Source organism: Epargyreus clarus, unplaced genomic scaffold, assembly GCF_041222505.1.
Source record: "Epargyreus clarus isolate Ecla_fem2 unplaced genomic scaffold, WU_Ecla_fem_2.2 ptg000025l, whole genome shotgun sequence".
NCBI classification, from domain to species: domain Eukaryota; kingdom Metazoa; phylum Arthropoda; class Insecta; order Lepidoptera; family Hesperiidae; genus Epargyreus; species Epargyreus clarus.
In genome coordinates this window covers 1,240,586-1,260,412 of record NW_027332232.1, presented here as the reverse complement: position 1 = coordinate 1,260,412, position 19,827 = coordinate 1,240,586, and the positions used below count along the sequence as shown (strand labels likewise).

The following is a 19,827-nucleotide window of genomic DNA, read 5'->3' as shown; positions in this document are numbered from 1 at the left end:
TCTAATTTAACCAAATTTCTCCTTTGAAAAAATCTTATGCTACAATGGCGCGTGACAAAACCCTTTCTGGTTCGGAAGCACCATCGCCACACCTATTTCTGTTATAACAGCAGCGCTGCTGAGTTCTGGTTTGGTGTGGTAAGAGATCAAGACTTTTTCCAAGGCGTTCCAGCTTAGTCCTCAGGAGTAGCAGCGCTTGTGGCCGACCTGAGGTAGGAATATAATCCTATCAGGGGTTGACAATAGATGTCCATACGGCAGTAGCTACCATCAGATGGACTACATGCTCGTCTGCTACTCCTATATTATAAAAATTATAAAAATATATTATAAAAGTTTTAAGTAGAAAGACCTTTTTTTTTAAATATGATAAAAGTACTGTACAGATTTTTTTATACCATTTCGGAATTCCAGACACTATTCGATTGTAACTACCTTATTTCTCTTAATAACGTTTTTTACTCAAATTACGATTTTTAATTCCTTAGGATAGTACAGTAGTAGTAGGGTAGGGTTGCAGGGTAAAAGAAAAACAGTATATTTTCAAAAATATTTAATGCGTATTGCGTCTAAACCAGAATCTCGCTCGGTAATCATCGCTGCATGTCAGGAAGGCTGGTGCGGTCCCGGAATGTACTATGTGCCTGAAAGTAATAATGTATAGATTAAATTTAATTTAATTCTAACGTAAAGTAACTTGGGTAGGTTGGATTAGGTTAGAATTCTTGGAGAACAAAACGTCCGCTTTCGAATGATTTTAAACATTAGGCCACAAACATTTGTTAATACGCGAAATGTTCAAATTAATGAATGGCGGGACCTTAACTGCCAAATTATATTTAAAAAATATGTACTTTCTTAAAATGGAGCTTGAGCTTTTCCTTTAATTTGTCACATAACATTACTTCCCAGAATTTGATCCTTATAAGCAACACTATCAGATAGTTGAATAATATAGAGGGTGTATTTTTTTTAAATAAACTCGTTCGATTCCCGGCTAGGGAAAAAGATATTTAAAAAAACGAATGATGCAGTTTTAGTTTTTACCAAAATCGGCCTCGTAACTCCTTTCAGCATTTTTCGCTAATCCTTATAGTTTCGGATTTGGCCCTGAAGGCCTATTTGAAAAATTCACTCTGTATAGTCCTTATAAAAATTAATACAATTATTAAAGTTTTTGTCTGTCTGTTTCTTCCGATTAATCTCTAAAACGGTTGGACTCATTTTGACGAGACTTTCACGGACTTTTAGCTAATGTTATAACGGAGTACTTTTATTATAGAAAAATAATTAGGGTTCCACCTAAAAAATTAAAACCCAGATATTTTATTTTATATTTAACCTAACGATAAGGCAGACGGGCTATCTGATGGAAAGCAGTCACCGTCGCCTATGGACATTTGCACCACCAGAGGAGTCGCCAATGCATCGCCGGCTTTGAAGAGCTCTTTTTGCACCCTTCTTGAAAAGCCCCAGTGCATTATTAACCGCAATTTTCATACATCAACACATATAATACTAGTTTTCGCCCGCGGCTTCGCCCGCGTTTAAAAGAAAATAATATGACATACTAACATACATAAAACTGGAAATTCGTACCTTCATTGGAATACCAGTGGCGCCATCTGGCGAAAATTTGTCGTACCAACTCTGAAACCTTCGTGGGCTCATGGACAACAACTTTGCTAAAGATCATCACTTGATCAAATGCAAAGTTTACGATTCAGTCCTTACTAATATCGATTAAAATAATCGGTTTTTGGACCAAAAGATCGATTCTCCGATTAATCGATCTTAGATCGCTATCCCTAGTTCGCGTGGGATTTACGGGATAAAAACTATCCTATGTCCTTTCTCGGGTCGCAGACTATCTTCGTACAAAATTTCATTAAAATCGGTTCAGTGGTTTAGGCGTGAAGAAAAGACAACCAGACAGACAGACAGAGTTACTTTCGAATTTATAATATTAGTAAGGAAGTAAGGATAACTAAATTTAGTCACTCACCTAACAGCACCATTGTGTCCTAGGGACATGAGGCTCCCCCGACTGGCACTCCTCGAGTGCCACGTACATAGTGACGTCGTCGCTTCATCCGGAAACATCACATAGTCCTCAGTGTGATTGAATATCGCTTGGGCGTGGTGCTCTTGCTTTCCTGTAAAAATACATAAAAAAAATATTTTGTAAAAATTATAATCACTAAAGCAGTGATAGCCTAGTGGTTGAGAAACTCGGGCTCATGATCCGAGATTCAAATCCCAGGCTCTCTGATTTTGAAAGTTATGTGCGTATTAGAAATTAATTATCACTTGGTTAGAATGGTGAAGGAAAACATCGTGATGAAACCTGCATACCTGACAGATTTTTAAAAAAGTCAGTTGTCAAAGGTATGTGAAGTCTACCAATACGCACTTGTCCAGCGCGGTGGACTATGGCCTAATCCTTCTCATTGTGAGAGGAGACCCGTGCCCAGCAGTGGGACAGTGATGAGTTAACTAAACGACACTTAATCATCCAAAGCGTTCCAACTTAGTCCTTAGAGTTAGCAATGCATCTTTAACCGACCACAGATAGGATCTTAATCCTATCCCGGGGTTCATTACAGATGTCCATACGGCAGTAGCCACTTACCATTAGGACTGTCTGGCCGGGGACCGAACCCGGAACCCTTTGCGCGTCAGACCGGAACCTAATCTCACCTGGGGTTTATTACAGATGTCAATACGGCAGTAGCTTACCATCAGGTGGAGCACTCTCGTCTGCTACTCCTATATTATAAAGAGTCAACCTTGTTCTACCACCTCACCTAACCTAACCTAACCTAACTATACACATACCGGTAGTTCCAGCGCCGGTGTACTGTATAAGGCATCTACTGCTCGCCAACTCCCAAAGCTTGATCGAAGAATCCAATCCGGATGTCAGGAGATACTGTAATTAAATTGCGAAAATTAGAGTTTATCTCAGTGTTCTAGTTCAATTTAGTCAAGTTACACAGATGAAATAATTCAATTTTTTATAAGACTTATTAATCATGTCATTCGATAAATCGCTCTTTCATTCATTCACACAATTTTACATTTTTGCTCGGTTCAGTCGTTCAATAATTACATAGGTTAATCCATTCGTTATTTTGTAAATTAACTCATCAGTCGTTCATTCCTTCATTCTTTCATTCATTCACACAGTATTTAATCGGACATTTTTCCAGCAAATTCTACAATCTTCGACACATCATTCCCTTAACTTTTTTTTTAATATTCCCTTAACTTTTATTTAATATTTTTCCATTCATTTACTCATTCGTTAAGACGTTAATTTTGCCATTCATTCACTATTTTCATTCAGTCATTCATTCACTTTTTTATGAAATGAACCACACGTATTTCTTTACCCTTGAATATGTTATTTAACCGCTCATTTTTCACGGATTTTTCCATTCACTCCCTCACTCACTCATTCACTCGCTCACCTTGCTGTTCCTGGTGAACGCCACGGAGCAGACCTCGGCGCCGTCGTGGGCCGCCGCGAAGGTGTTGAAGCAGCGGTTGGACACCGTGTCCCACAGCTTCACCGCGCCGTCCGCACTGCCGCTCGCGAAGTACTTGCCGTTAGGGGAGAATCTGGGGAAATGGGGGGATGAGGGGCAAAGATTGGCAACTCTGGTGTTGTAATCGTCCATAGGCGACGTTGACTACTTTCCATCAGGTAGCACGTATGTTTTATCATTAGGATCAAATATAAAGAAGATAGATAAAAAACGTGTGCGTCTCGGAAGGCCCGACAGAAGTGATAACTTAAACTATAAAACGTTAATACAATTTTAAATGTGGTAGAATCCGCCGTTTGACTCCGGCGGCACTACCCCCACACCTATTTCTGCCTAATAACAGCAGCGCCTGTATGTCTCCCTAGACATACTTTTTCAAGGCGGTCCAGCTTAGTCCTCAGGAGTGACAGCGCATCTGTGGCCGACCTCAGGTAGGCATATCTAATCCTATCTGGGGTTGATTACAAATGTCCATGGGCAGCAGTAGCCACTTAAAATCAGGTGGACTGCATGTTCGTCTGCTACTCCTATATTATAAAAAAAAACATAACGGACTAGAAGTTTGGCGCGGACTCTACACTAAATGATAATACAACCACGCTATCAGTGCCACTCACTTGATGCTGTTCACCTGCTTGGTGAGGTGGTGAGAGGGTACGGGGCACACGAAGCACTAATAATTATAGTCCGCACCAAACTTCTAGTCCGCTCTGAAGTTGTTGCGCGCAGATATAGTCAGAGAGCCAATGCGGTCGAACTATTATTGCTCGTATCTACTTTATACGACTCGTATCTATATTCAGAAGGGACTAGAAGTTTGGCGCGGACTATACACTAAATTATAACATAATCTAGCTAGCAGTGGCACTCACTTGATACTGTTCACCTGCTTGGTGTGGTGGTGAGAGGGTACGGGGCACACGAAGCACTAATAATTATAGTCCGCACCAAACTTCTAGTCCGCTCTGAAGTTGTTGCGCGTAGCTGTAGTCAGAGAGCCAATGCGGTCGAACTATTATTGCCACGCGACTCGTATCTATATTCAGAAGGGACTAGAAGTGTGGCGCGGAAAATACACTAAATTATAATACTATCAGTGCCACTCACTTGATGCTGTTCACCTGCTTGGTGTGGTGGTGAGAGGGTACGGGGCACACGAAGTCGTTTCTATATTCAGAACGGACTAGAAGTTTGGCGCGGACTCTACACTAAATTATAATACTATCAGTGCCACTCACTTGATGCTGTTCACCTGCTTGGTGTGATGGTGAGAAGGTACGGGGCACACGAAGCACTGGCTGGTGGTGACGTCGTAGAGCCTGATGACGGGGTGGGTGGTGGAGGCTATCACGTGGTCGCCCAGGGGGTGGAACGCCACGCAGAGGACCTGCTCCGCGTCCTGGAATAATAAACGCTTTCTACACTCACAACTCCACACTAGGACTCCCTGTATCATGGGTACCATGGACACACACAGAGACAAATACACAAACACCCAGACCCACAACAGACATTTAAATTCATAAAAATCCCTGTATCATGGGTACCATGGACACACACAGAGACAAACACATAAACACTCAGACCCAGAAAAGATATCTAAATTCATCGTTCAGATATCTGTCTGGCCGAGGATCGAACCCAGAACCCTTGGCGCGTCAGACCGGTATGGTGACCACTCCGCCACGCGGGTCGTCATGATCATTATTTTCATCATTAATATAATAATGATCGTCATTTTTGAAGTTACAATTGTGTCTCTCATCTTCTGCTATGTTTATTACAATATTATTTAAAACATGAAGGCATTTAAACAAAAAGGAAAAAAAGAGAAACCCACTGAGTTTCTCACCGGATCTTCTCAGTTGAGGTTTTGTCGGGTAAAATTATGAGTGACAAATGATCATTATTTTCGAGAATGCGAGCGAATTTCATTAATGCGAGAATGTTCATCATTTTTGAAGTTACACTTCTGTCTCTTCTCTTCTGCTTTATTTATAACAATATTATTCAAAATGATGGAATAAAAGAAAGAGTAATAATTTTTATAGGAAAAGACAAACCCACTGAGTTTCCGGAGTACCGGATCTTCTCAGTAGAGGTCGCGTTCCGATCCGGTAGTAGTTTAAGAAAATATTGTAACTGACAATTTGTAAGTGCCGTCGTAGGCCTATACAAAATAAATATATTTCATTTCATTTCATTTCATGTAAAATTATGAGTGACAAATGATCATTATTTTCATCATTAATGTAATGATGATCATCATTTTTGAAGTTACGCTTCTGTCAGGTAAAATTATGAGTGACAAATGATCATTATTTTCATCATTAGTGTAATGGTGATCATCATTTTTGAAGTTACGCTTCTGTCAGGTAAAATTATGAGTGACAAATGATCATTATTTTCATCATTAGTGTAATGGTGATCATCATTTTTGAAGTTACGCTTCTGTCAGGTAAAATTATGAGTGACAAATGGTCATTATTTTCATCATTAGTGTAATGGTGATCATCATTTTTGAAGTTACGCTTCTGTCAGGTAAAATTATGAGTGACAAATTATCACTATTTTTATTATTAATGTAATAATGATCATAATTTTTTAAGTTACGCTTCTGTCAGGTAAAATTATGATTGACAAATGATCATTATTTTTATCATTAATGTGATAATGATCATCATTTTTGAAGTAACACTTCTGTCGGGTAAAATTGTGTGTGAATTTTTACAACACTGACATATAAAATCCATACCATGAAGTGAGTTAAATATTGCTAGTTTTGCAAAAAAGACTGTCAACTAATCATATGTAAATAAAGGTTTACTTCGAAATAAATATATTCAAAGGTATGTAAAATTGTAAAGTCTACCAACACGCACTTGTCCAGCGCGGTGGACTATGGCCTAATCCTCATTCTGAGAGACCGGTACCCAGTAGGACAGTAATGGGTAGATGATGATGATGACATTGATGACTCACCGTTATAGATTTGTAGGCCTTCTTAGCCGATGCCTTGGTGATGTCGAAGAGTTTGATGCAGCAGTCCCTGGAAGCTGATACCAGGATCTGCTCCCGAGGGTGGAAGTCCAGGGCGGTTATTTCATCCGTGTGGTCGTAACTGAAACATTACTGAATAACTATGGCGACTTCACGTCGGTTCCACCACTTTAGCGGCGGGAGATCTCCCTATGGGGTTGGTGATTATGCCCGCACGGGCTTCGACAGTCTGTTCTGAGCTTGTATATGTACAAGATATTTACAAAACTTCGATAGCGTGATTCAGAAACGTGTAGCGCCATCTCTTGACGAGTAGCGGGAAGTCGCCACAGTAACACTTTCTGTTCATCATCAACTCATCACTAGTACTTAGTATTTGTTTTTATAGCGGCCACCGTTATACATCCTCTGTAAACATTTCAAGTGTCTATCTATTACGGTTCAAGAGATAGAGCCCTGTGACAGACGGACAGAGAGCGGAGGCTTCGTAAAAGGATTCCGTTTATACCCTTTGGGTACGGAACCCTAAGAATAACTTCAAAATAAATAGGGGTCGCCATACAAGTATCTTTCGGAATTTTCCAATTATTATAATTATTTTGTATTTTCTAGATAAACCTTTCGTAGATTTTAGAAAAATCTTTTCATTCAATACCCGATTTATGGCGGTGCATAAAAAGTAACTGGTCCGCCATTTTGTGGATGACGTCACAGCTAATCAGGATGACGTCACAGCCAATCAGAAGCGGGGCAATACTCACAGAGTCCTTATCACCGGATGACCCTGTTGCTCCCTCCCAGGGTCCACTTCCTCTGGGGCTGACTTGGCTAGCATTCTTTCCACGTCCAGAATCTATGAAAAATATATATATTTTATTGAAGTAGTAAACGAAAATGCAGTCCATTTGATGGTAAGTAGCTACTGCCAAATGGACATCTGTAATCAACCTCAGATAGGATTAGTAATTTCTACCTGAGCTCGGCCACAGATGCGCCGCTACCCCTGAGGACTGCTGGAACGCCTCTGAAAAGTCTGTCTCCCTTACCACACCCTTCAAACCAGAACACTGCAGCGCCTAACACTGCTGTTATAACAGAAATAGGTGTGGTGGTGGTGCCGCCGGAGTCGAACCACAAAGGGTTCTACCACCTTCAAATGTATGATCACCCCTGCTATCCTCACCTTGATACTAGCATCCACACTGCCAGTAGCTAACAGTTGTCCACAAGCGCTGAAAGCACCCGCGCGGCACGCCATCTTGTGTGACGTCACGTACGCAGTTTCATACGCCGAGGGTTCCGGAGCTAGAGATGACGCGTCCATCTCGTATTCGAGATCTGTTGACATGACATAGATAGAGGGATACTGTCACACTGCTGGGCACGGGTCGACTCTCAGTGAGTTTTAGATTAGTCTTCCGTATGCTAGTTTGTTTGCTTTTTACCACGCTTTTATTAGCTTGACCTGTATGTATGTATGTATGTATGTAACGGAATCTCTGAACTCGATTTTACCCACTTTGAACGGTCCGATTAATTTAAAATCTGAAACATATATGAAGAACCGATGACAATACACGATTTTAATAATTTTATCTCCATCCCCTCATCAGGATCGTCAGGAATCAGGATTAACGATCTTCCTTGTGCGATTTTAGCGTGGTTTTTAGTTTTTAAACTATAATTTTTTTGTCATTACAATATAGGAGTAGCAGACGAGCATGCTCCACCTGATGGTAAGCTACTGCGGTATGGACATGTAATCAACCCCAGATAGGACTAGATATTCCTACCTGAGGTCGGCCACAGATGCGCCCTGAGAGCTCTACCTCCTTTGCTACTTCTAAATTTTGAAAAAAAACTAATATGTTACCTGATATAATATTTCGGCCCTACAGCCCTTGCTAAAGAAACAAATCCATACATATGTTGGAAAAACATTACCCTCTGCAGTCCATTAAAAACTTAACACAAAAATAATGTAGGGCTTCTTTCTTACAAAACTTTATATACTTATTAGATATCTCACTGCCTTGTAATTGAAGGAAGCCATTAAATGGCTTAAACGGCTAACAGTTCTGTCAGCCATTTAATGGCTGTCACGGTGTAATTTACGAGGAACAATGCCGACATGCGCAGTTAAGTAGTGCAAAAACACGAAATCGAAAGAAAAGTGCTGAGAAATATCGTTCCATTCGTAAATGATCTAAAAACTATATTTTTTTAATATTTTTCAAACACGAAAATAGATGACAGTGAGAATTTCAATTGTCAAAACTGGTTACATTTTCTTGTTAGGAGTGAGTAATCTTTACTAATCTATGCATCAACCCATTACTTTCCCACTGCTGGGCACGGGTCTCCTCTCACAATGAGAAGGATTAGGCCATAGTCCACTGCGCTGGCCAAGGGCATATTGATAGACTTTACATACCTTTGACAACTTTTTTTTCGACAAAACTTTGGTGTACTTACCAAACCCAGTGGTACCGAGGAGATGCTCAGCACCGCTGGAGGCTGCGAGACGGTCCTTCCTGTCGGGTTCATTCTGGAGTCCCACCATCATCAGGTTTAAGAGTCTGTGGACAGTACAAAAGTTTTTTGGTATTATAAAGGGATTTTTTATATAATACTAGCTGACCCGGCAAACGTTGTGTTGCCATAAATAAAAAGATGTTAAGGGTAAACAACCCTATCACTTAGGGGTATAAAAAATAGATAGTAGCCGATTCTCAGACCTACTGAATATGCATATAAAATTTGGTGAAAATCGGCAAAGCCATTTCGGAGTACGGTAACTAACATTGTGACACGAGAATTTTATATATAAGATGTTGTATTTTTCAAATTCAAATTCAAATTCAAATTATTTATTGCTCATGCTTATTATTATATAGGTCTTACAAATTAAGTATAGTGCAAGCATGCACCCTGCTAGGGTATTGCAATTTAATATTTACAAATTTATTTTTTTAACACGAAATGTCTTATCATTATTAAACAATTTTTAAAATTAATAGAAAAAATTATATCTATTGTAACATTGTCGAGATAGAATTAATTTTACATGTCAATTATTTTAAAGAATTAATATAATGTAATAATCATAATAGTTAATTAGTCAATTATTTGTATAGGTCAGAATGTCTCTTATGTTAATAATATTATTTAATTGTCAATTTGGTTAAAATCAAATAAAGGAAATCATTAAATAGAGGAAATCATTTGATAATCATTTGAAAAACTCTTGTAGGGAATAATAACATTTGGTAATTAATAGTTTTTTTAGTTTATTTTTAAATTGTACCAAGTTTTCGTTTTGAATATTTTTCGGAATTTTATTATAAATATATATTATAAATATATAATTTTTAATCCCTCCTGAGTGTTTAAACAATTCCAAGAATATATATGAAATGAAATGAAATATATTTATTTTGTATAGGCCAACGGCGGCACTTAAAAATTGTCAGTTACAATATTTTCTTAAACTACTACCTGATCGGAATATATATATATCCTTTATATTACCTGTCACTTGGAGGGCACGCTGGATCAGCATGGACAGCTGCAGCCAGGGTTGTAGCGATCGCTTGATACCCATCATAGTAGAGTTGACTGAAAAGTAAAAAAATCATCAAAATCGGTTCATAAGCTACGACATAGCAGTGATAGCCTAGTGGTTAAGAAACGCGGCCTCTCGATCGAGGGGTCCGAGGTTCAAATCCCAGGCACGCACCTCTGATTTTCAAATTTATGTGCGTATTAGAAATTAATAATCACTTGCTTAAACGGTGAAGGAAAACATCGTGAGGAAACCTGCATACCTGAGAGATTTATAAAAAATCTTAAAAGGTATGTGAAGCCTACCAATACGCACTTGGCCAGCGCGGTGGACTATGGCCTAATCCTTCTCATTGAGAGGAGACCCGTGCCCAGCAGTGGGACAGTGATGGGTTGATGATGAAGCTACGACATTACCAGCAAACAAACACAAAAAAAGAAACATACATATATATGGTTGAATTGTGAAACCTCCTTTTTTGAAGTTGGTTAGAAAGACTGATTATTAAATTTTTTTTGTGTTTTATAGTCCGCGCAAAAGTGCTAGTCCGCTCTGAAGTTGTTGCGAGCAGGTGTAGTCATACAGTTTGCTATGGCGACACAATTCATTTCTATATTCAGAGCGGACTAACAGTTTTATGCGAACTATACCATTATACAAAATGGTAATTAATTCCTAACATGTTATATGGGTATTAAAAATTTATTTACATACTCTAAAGTCAAGAAAATATCATTAGAAATCATATATAAGAGTTTTAAGTTCTAAAAGGTGTGAGTCTACCAATCTTTGGCCAAATTAGGACTAAGGGGTTACCCCGTTTCGTTCTGAAGGGAGTCCCATGCCTCAAAAATGACACCAGCTTGGGTTTGTAATCCACATAAAAACCATAACATAACCTAAAATTTGTTGAAAGAAAATTTATCAACAAAATGTATTTTATTTCACGAAATACATTAATTATATAACTAAAACGCATCATAAATTAATCAAAACTTAATTCTACGATTGATTAACACTGAATTCGCGACACAATTGCCGTTTTAAATCATGTCCGACGTCAAAAATTTAGTTTTCACATTTGTACAAGTTATTTTTACCTTATTATCATTCGATAGAGCAACTCTCGGTTCTTAACCACATTCTTCATATCATGATCGGTGGAACCTTCCTTCATTTTGATATTTAATACGGAAATTCGATTAAATAAACGAAAACCGGCGAAATAAACACAACGATTCAACCAAAACAATATGCGACTTTGACAATGTCAGTCTAACAAAGATGTCAAACAGCACAGAATAAAAAGATTTTATCGTATGCAAAAAGTAATGTACTTTTGAGCACAAATTGGACAACAAAATTCACTTTTAGCTACAAATAAATGATTGAAACAGCTTCATTTGAATGTGTTTAAGGATTGAAGAGCTTCCAAATCTAGTAATAACACTGTCGGAGTCTACTTATGTCGTGTAAGCTTCTAATCAATAATATGGAGCATGCGTAGTAAATATGAACTCAACTGTATGTGGGTATCTAATGAAGTGTTATGTACGTAATCGAGCATAAAAATAATAGGCATAAGCCCGCTTAAGCATTAGTAAAGGGTAGACAGGGGAAAATAAATCGATAATATTTTATGTACATAGGCTTAACTAAACATTTTCGTTCAAAATGGCGTCTTTATATTTGTGTCTCGCTCGTTCTTTATAATGTGAGCGAGAAACATCATATTTACATACACGAATCGTTACTTTGGATTACCTAAATTCATTTTATATTTTCATAACTTACAAGCATAGATTAGTAAAGATTACTCACTCCTAACAAGAAAATGTACCCAGTTTTGAGAATTGAAATAGTTGCGTAAAAAAGTTTTGCCACGTCTCCGTGCTAAAATATCCCTAAAATATTTGAAATAATTATTTATTTATTATGTAAATTACGCAATATTAGTTATTTATTCGCAAATTTTCTCTGAAATGTTTTTATTTGTCAAGAATTCAAAAAAAGAACTTACTAAAATAAGCCGTTTGTGGCTTCATTCAATTTCAAGGCGGCGAAGTATCTTTACTAATTTATGCTTACAAGTATTAAATAAAATCAATGTGAGGTACTGTTTTATTTCTTAAGTAATTCAAGATATGTTAAATGTATTTCATTAATAAATGTTCTTACATAAGACGTTCTTATCACTCCTAGGGTAATCAACGTAATTATTTAAAATAATTAATGACCGCACCGCAGTAAGTACTTAACGTGTCAATTCGATTGCGTTTTTATATAACCAAAACCCCATCCAAATTGGATGAGTATTTTTCGAGATAATCGCAGAACTTAGATACATACATAACGGTCGAACATAGAACCTCATTATCGGTTAAAAACAAAGAAATTATATGACTTCGACAATCCTTGCGTTAACAAAATGACTTTTAAAATATGGACATCATCAATAATGAAATCAAAACCCATAGGTTTGGAGTGCAACTTGAAATAGTCCACAGATGCATCGATACTTTCGACTACTATGTATGTTTTACCACACCCTTCAAATGTGTGGCAAATCGTTACGTTTGTATTTAAAGGCATACTTTAAAGCACAACAAGGCAGCACTTAATACTGCTGGTATGAGGCAGTAAGGCGCAGCAATACCATTGAACGAGTTGTTTTAAATAATTCCATAAAACCCCAAGGAAACTTTTGAAACAACTTCTTATAATACTCTCATTCCCAGGTCTTGCTTACGGGCTGCAGGTGTGTGGAGCTGGACTGCTGGGATGGGGACGACGGCAGCCCAGTCATATACCATGGACATACCTTCACAACCAAGATTCCGTTCAGGAGGGTCGTGGAAACCATTGCCAGGTTTGTTTTATTTCTAAGTCGCTAGGCCTCATATACATTTATGACGTCATAACCACTATATTTCCCTTAATAAACGTTTTATATTGAATTTCAAAGAGAGTTCTGTAAATAATTTACTTTGAATAAACTATTGATTTGATTTCAAATATCTTTATGTTTTGGCAAAGGGAGATCTCCCTGTGGGCTAGGTGATTATGCCCGGGGAGCGGCCGTGCTCCGACAGTCTCAGTTCGGAGCTTGTATATATATATACAAGATGTCTAGAAAACTTCGATAGCGTGATTCAGAATACACGTGACACCATCTCTTGATGGGATGCGGGAAGTGTTAAGAATGACAATAGATCTGCATTTTGTATAATTTCTGGACCAAAAAAAATATTATATGCTTTATACACTCACAGCCCGACACTAGGATATTCTATGTCGTGGGTACCATGGACAAATACACAAACACCCAGACCCAGAAATGATAGAAATCTAAATACATCATTTAGATATCTATCTAGCCGGGGTCGAACCCGGGACCCTCTGTGCGTCAGACCGCGGCGTATAAAAATTAATATTATAAAAATAAAACTTTTATATATCCCCAAATTTTCTTCGCCTGAAAGAACTTAGCCAAAGTACCGTTCTAATACATATTCTCGTTCCCAGGAGTGCCTTCGTGACGTCACCGTATCCCCTGATCCTTAGCATCGAGAACCATTGCAGTCTACCACAACAGCAGGTCATGGCCAGCACTTTTGAGGTCAGTCACATGTTACTTATATGAATGTTAAAATATAGGATCGTGAAAATATTTTAAATTATAAAATCTTATTTGCTTAGCTCAGACACATCTTTATTTCTTTCTTGCACGCGTCTGCTTATCACACTGCCTTTTTCTTGAAATTCTAATTCTTTTTATTAACCACTCTCTGCTACCATGTTAAAATATAGGATCGTGAAAATATTTTAAATAATAAAATCTTATTTTCTTAGCTCAGACACTTTCTTTAATTATTTGTCAAGAAACAGAAAATAGAAAATATTACCAATTACCTATTTTTTACTTCAATGAAGATTATAATATTTATTTATTTTCAACAGTGATTTTAACTTATGATCTCCTGTAGTTGAGCTGTAACTGTATGCAGTCCAACTGATGTTAAGTAAATAGGTTAAAGTTAAAGATGGTAGAACCCTCTGTTAGTCGACTGCGGCGGCACCACCGCCAAATCAATTCTGCCTAATAACAGCAGTGTTAAGCGCTGCTGTGTTCTGGTTTGAATGGAGACATACTTTTCCACGACATACCAGGCTAGTCTTCAAAGATGCACATATATGGCGGACTTTAGGTATGAATCTAATTTTATCTGGGGTCAATTACAGATGTCCTTACGGCAGTAGCTTACCATCAGATGGACTGCATGCTTGTCTGCTACTCCTACATTATAAAAAATCTATAGAACTCGGGTTCTACCGTCTAAAACAGATGCGGTGCTATTCCTAAAGATGCCTTTAAGTTAGTCACCCACACCATTCCAACAAAACAGAACAACTGCTTCGATAGAAACAGTGATAGAATTTAAAGTTATGTAGATTTATTTACTGTACTGATTCATTTTTATCCAGGCAGTGTTTGGAGATCAATTGGTGACGTCATTCTTATTTGAAGCCGACTACACTGATGAGCCACGATTGCCGAGTCCTGAACAACTTAAGTACAAGGTAATTGGTTGGCAATTCATATGTCGCCCAGCTGGACATAAGTCTCTCTCTACAACCCTGCGAGGAATGTATGCCTTACTTCAAAGGTCGCCTTAACGCATTTTTAATATTATAGATCCTAATCCTAATCCTAACTAATATTATAAATTCGAAAGTAGGTAACTCTGTCTGTCTGTCTGCTTGTCTGTCTGTCTGTCTGGTTGCCTCTTCTTCACGCCTAAACCACTAAACCGATTTAATGAAATTTTGAACAAAGATAGTCTGAGACCCGAAAAAGGACAGGATAGTTTTTATCCCGTAAATCCCACGGGAACTAGGGATGGCGAACTAAGATCGATTAATCGGAGAATCGATCTTTTGGACCAAAAATATCGATTATTTTAACCGAAATTAGTAAGGATTGAATCGTAATCTATGCATTTGATCAAGTGATGATCTTTAGCAAAGTTGTTGTCCATGAGCCCACGATGGTTCCAGAGTTGGTACGACCAAGTTTCGCCAGATGGTGCCACTGTCGTTCCAATGAAGGTACGATTTTTTTAAATAAAGTAAGACCTACAATATTTAACGACTACGCAATGCTAATAATTGGGATCGAATGTCTAACGAGCCTTTCTATGGAAAGAAGTGTGTAAGCCAGTAATGGCACCCGAAGCCGCTTCATTTGCGATCGCTTGCTTTATTCAAGGTGTATGCCATGTATTTTATGGCAAATACACTACAGTCGGCCCATTACGAACGTGCGGTGCGACTAGAGTCATAAATAGATGACGTCAAAGGAATGTGACAATGCCGCACAACTCGATATCGATAAAGATGCCGCTCGGACGCAGGTAGCTATAATTAAAGGACCCTTTCTTTTATGACTAATGTAATTATGCAAAAATATAAATATGGGTGTTATTAAAGGACCCAGTATTTGATGACTAATGACTTGACGTATTGACTATCGACAAATCCGTTTGATGTTACGCACAACACTAGAAGTGCGAGCGAAAGTTCCGATATGCCCATAAGTGTGAACGAGAGATCTGATAAAAATGATTTATGACTCACATCGTACGTTCGTAATGGCCCGACTATAAATACATACTTACATGCAACTCCAGTGATAGCAACGAATAATGGTAATGATAACAAATTTTGGAATCCCCTTTTATAATGTACTAGATGACCCGGCGAATTTTGTACCGCCTCAAAATCTATTTATCAAATATATTACATATAAAATATAGCCTATGTTACTCGTGCATAATGTAGCTTTCGAATGGTGAAAGAATTTTTAAAATCGGTCCAGTAGTTTTTGAGCCTATTCATTACAATCAAACAAACAAACGAAGTTTTCCTCTTTATAATATTAGTACTTATAGACATGTCTACTGATTCTAAAAATCAACTTATTTCGGCAATGAATTCAGTATTAACAATAACAAAAATAATAGCACTTTTTGAAGCAATCTTAAACTAAGCGCAAAATCGCTCAAGGGTGAGATCGAAAATATAGAAAATCTTAACGTTTATATTAAATAAAACTGGGTAATTTTTGAGAATCTTGCACCGCACTCTTACATACGAGTACAATAATGTGTCTCTACAATTATTTTTACTTAAATCATTTATTCTTTGATTTTTTAATACTGTCATCATGCCAGACAGACTTTTCCGAGGCGTTCCAGCTTAGTCCTCAGGGGTAGCAGCGCATCTGTGACCAACCTCAGGTAGGAATATCTAATCCTATCTGGGGTTAATTACAGATGTCCATGGGCGGCAGTAACCACTTACCATCAGGTGGACAGCATGCTCGTCTGCTACTCTTATATTATAAAAAAAATGCCGATTATCAGCAGGATGTATACACTAATTTTAATACATGTCATGTTTCCAGGTCCTCATCAAAAACAAGAAGATTCTACCATTCGAGTCGAGTCCTACAGTTGGGTTAACTGGGGCTACTTCCGCTCAGGGATATGGGGGTGTACTGGCTACTGCCTTCAAGTAAGTAAAGAACTTACTTAATCAAAAAAACTTATGTTTTATGAGTTTGTCCTATTTTTTTATATTTATACCTGACGATAAGGCAGACGGGCTACCTGGTGGAAAGCAGTCACCTATGGACATTTGCAACGCCAGAGGAATCGCCAATACATTGCCGGCTTTGTATGAGAACTCTTTTTGCACCCCTCTTGAAGAGCCTTTTTATTTTGTTACATTCGTGTCGTGCTGTGTTCAGGGTTGAAGAGTTTGGTAAGTGGCAATAATGCTAGAGTTCCTAATGTAAGGCGTTTCTAATTAGACCTCAGATACAAGTAGAACTCTGTGATATTCCAGATGACCTTGGGCAGTGACCATTTCGCAAAATTTTGGGATGGCTATTGAAAACCAACATCACATACACCATCGTCCCCTACGTTACTTCCTTATATGTAGTATTAAGCGCTGCTATATTCTGGTTTGAATGCAGTTTGGCAGACACACGCGAAATTTTGAACCTGAGGTAGAAAAACGTCTGTGATCACCTAGATCTCATAGATTTTCTATTGGTCTCGATTACAGATACACACCTTTAAGTTCTTACCATCAGGACTGTATGCTCGTTTACAACTCCAATGTCTTATACAAACTAATATACTTCTTCAATCTGCTCAATCCAAATTTCTCCAAACTGCTCAGCAGGTCCAATGGGATACGCCACACCAGCGCCTCCCTCCCTGAGCAAGGGAACCGCACCAGCTCGATCATGTCCAACCAGTCCGCTGGTAGCTCACTCACGGAGTACTTCTCTGATGAGGACTATGATGAAGATGATGAGGAACTGGATGGTGAGACATGACTTGTATACTTTTTCGAGGCGTTCTTAGTACTCAAGGGTAGCGGCGCATCTGAGGCCGACCTCATATATAGGAATATAATCCTAACATCAGCAGATGTGACAGTAACCACTTCCCATCAGGTGGACTGCATGCTCGTCTGCTACTAAAAGAAGAGAACTCATACATGTTGGAAATTTTGGAGAAATTTATTGTAATTAGCTTTAACTGTGCAGAAAACTACATACCTTAGAAGTCTCCATACTGTTCTCAAAATTATGAATAGGTACCAATGATTATGACCTCTTTCCCAAACCGAGCAAATTAACGGTAGATTATTGATAACAACGACGTAATCGACGATATCCAAACGTTTGTCATCATCTTCCAGAAAAAGAACTCCACAAGTTCCTCAACGCTATGGAAGAGAAAGTCGGTCGTACGTCCCTTTCGCTCTACCAGAGTTTCAGACGGAGTGAGGGTGACGGCGAAGCGACCACCGGGAGTATGAAACACGCGACCAATAGGAAACGAAGCAATCAGATCGCGAGAGAACTCAGCGACATGGTGACGTATGTTCAGGTAACCAATTGCAGTTTGAAGGTGGTAGAACCCTTTGTGGTTCGACTCCGGCGGCACCACCGCCACACCTATTTCTGTTATAACAGCAGTGTTAAGCGCTGCTGTGTTCTGGTTTGAAGGGCGCGGTAAAGGAGACATACTTTTCCGAGGCGTTCCAGCTTAGTCCTCAGGAGTAGCGGCGCATCTGTGGGCAAACTCAGGTAGGAATATCTAATCGTATCTGGGGTTGATTACAGAAGTCCATGGGCGGCAGTAGCCACTTACCATTGCAGCAGTGCACCTGCTGCATGCTCGTCTGCTACTCCTATATTATGTAAAAAAGACTCCGAAGGTACTCGTACTTAAAGGTTTGCTTCTATATTATAAAATTGGTTGTCTGTAAAGTCGGTTTACTGACGATAGTTGAACGTGACAACGTCATAAGAAAATACTGATGGAATGGTTCCTTTTTTCAAAAGAAAATTTTAATTTGATTTGTTTGATAGATATTTTGTATGGATCCGACGCGTTCGGCAGCGTTCGACATCTGTCTATGTCGAACGCTGCCGAACGCGGAGACCGAGTGTGCCTCTTTGTCGCTCGTTCCGCGCTCTCGCTTGCACTTCAAGCCTTAAATGGAACGCCTCAGAGCGAGGTAACGCCGCATGAGTCATGTTTTTTGGTGCGTGCAGCCGGCTCCATCGAATTATAAGACGTTGTCACGCCAAAAAGTAGAAACCGACCATGCAGTCCACCTGATGGTCAATCACTCGTCCATTGATATCTGTAACCAATTCTTTTAAGGACAGGGATTCTACCTGAAGCTGATCATAGTTGTCACTCCACTTAGTCAAGAATTAAGATGGTAGCTGTTCGGGATCTTACTTGTTTCGATGAAATTTTAGCTGAAGCACCTTTTCTCGTCCAAATAATTATTTTTTAACATTTTATAGCTAATTGACATTAGTTTTTAATTTTAAATATAAATAGCGATGTAGATTAGGCGGTTACTTTTTCGAATGAATATCATCGCTAAGATGGCCGCGCGTCGCTTTCTTCCACTCATCATCCCCTGCGTGATTATTATGTTGGCGGCAATGAAAATTGTATAGACATTCGCTTCACATGCAAATCAGCCAACATTTACAGAAATTAAAAAAAAATCTTGCTTCACGTTACAAATTATATACCCCTGTATTTGTGACCCATTAATTTCGAACAAATATTCCATCAAGTCGTCACTCTAATGGATATCCAGCCCCGGATTTTTAATTTTTTTTAGGCGGGGCAAAAAGTGAAAAATACCGCCCCCGATCTGGTGCTTATTTTTACCGGACTATGCCTATGCGCCTCGCGAATAATAATTCGTGCGTAGTGTAGTAAAAGTTAAGTAAATGATGAGTGGTCCATTCGTTTGTAAGGTGTAAATTTGGCCGCCATCTGAATTTGCCCCCCCCCCCCCCCCCCTAATTCCAGGCCTATGAATATCCACTCGTATAGTCACGGAAAGATATCTTCAGTGATCAGCCATAGATGCACAATCTCACAATCGTATCTGGGGTTCATTACAGATTTCCATGGGCGGCGGTATGCTGGGATTTCCATGGGAGGCTGCATGCTACTCCTATATTATGTAAAAAAAGCACCGCACATTTGTGAAACGTATTTGATTTCAATGATGAAACCATTCAATTTTCAAGGCTTACAAAGAAACTTGAGACAACAATGGACCAATGGCTAACAATTAAAAAGGTTAAATTTA

General features: G+C 38.7%; 3 protein-coding genes across 3 annotated transcripts in view; 1 reads left to right on the top strand and 2 right to left on the bottom strand.

Moving 5' to 3' along the window:
* Positions 1-19,827, top strand: part of LOC140752742 (1-phosphatidylinositol 4,5-bisphosphate phosphodiesterase epsilon-1) — a 107,515-nt gene that overhangs the window by 76,091 nt on the left and 11,597 nt on the right. The window contains exons 22-27 of the mRNA XM_073087080.1: positions 12,855-12,985; positions 13,642-13,735; positions 14,602-14,697; positions 16,583-16,692; positions 17,371-17,516; positions 17,896-18,086. Of these exons, the coding sequence (XP_072943181.1) occupies positions 12,855-12,985; positions 13,642-13,735; positions 14,602-14,697; positions 16,583-16,692; positions 17,371-17,516; positions 17,896-18,086 (768 nt within the window). The remainder of the gene's footprint in view (positions 1-12,854; positions 12,986-13,641; positions 13,736-14,601; positions 14,698-16,582; positions 16,693-17,370; positions 17,517-17,895; positions 18,087-19,827) is intronic.
* CstF50 (cleavage stimulation factor subunit 1 Cst50) lies at positions 539-11,385 on the bottom strand. The gene is made up of 11 exons (XM_073087095.1): positions 11,217-11,385; positions 10,083-10,169; positions 9,027-9,130; positions 7,735-7,889; positions 7,313-7,404; positions 6,534-6,672; positions 4,790-4,950; positions 3,474-3,624; positions 2,839-2,932; positions 2,006-2,156; positions 539-644 (listed from the first exon to the last, which is right to left on the bottom strand). The coding sequence occupies exons 1-11, from the start codon at positions 11,291-11,293 to the stop codon at positions 554-556; spliced, it is 1,302 nt and encodes a 433-aa protein (XP_072943196.1). The 5' UTR covers positions 11,294-11,385; the 3' UTR covers positions 539-553.
* LOC140752767 (uncharacterized) overlaps positions 7,975-19,827 on the bottom strand; it is a 222,898-nt gene continuing 211,045 nt past the window's right edge. Inside the window, exon 4 of the transcript XR_012103452.1 lies at positions 7,975-8,050. The gene's annotated coding sequence lies outside the window, so the exon portion shown is untranslated. The remainder of the gene's footprint in view (positions 8,051-19,827) is intronic.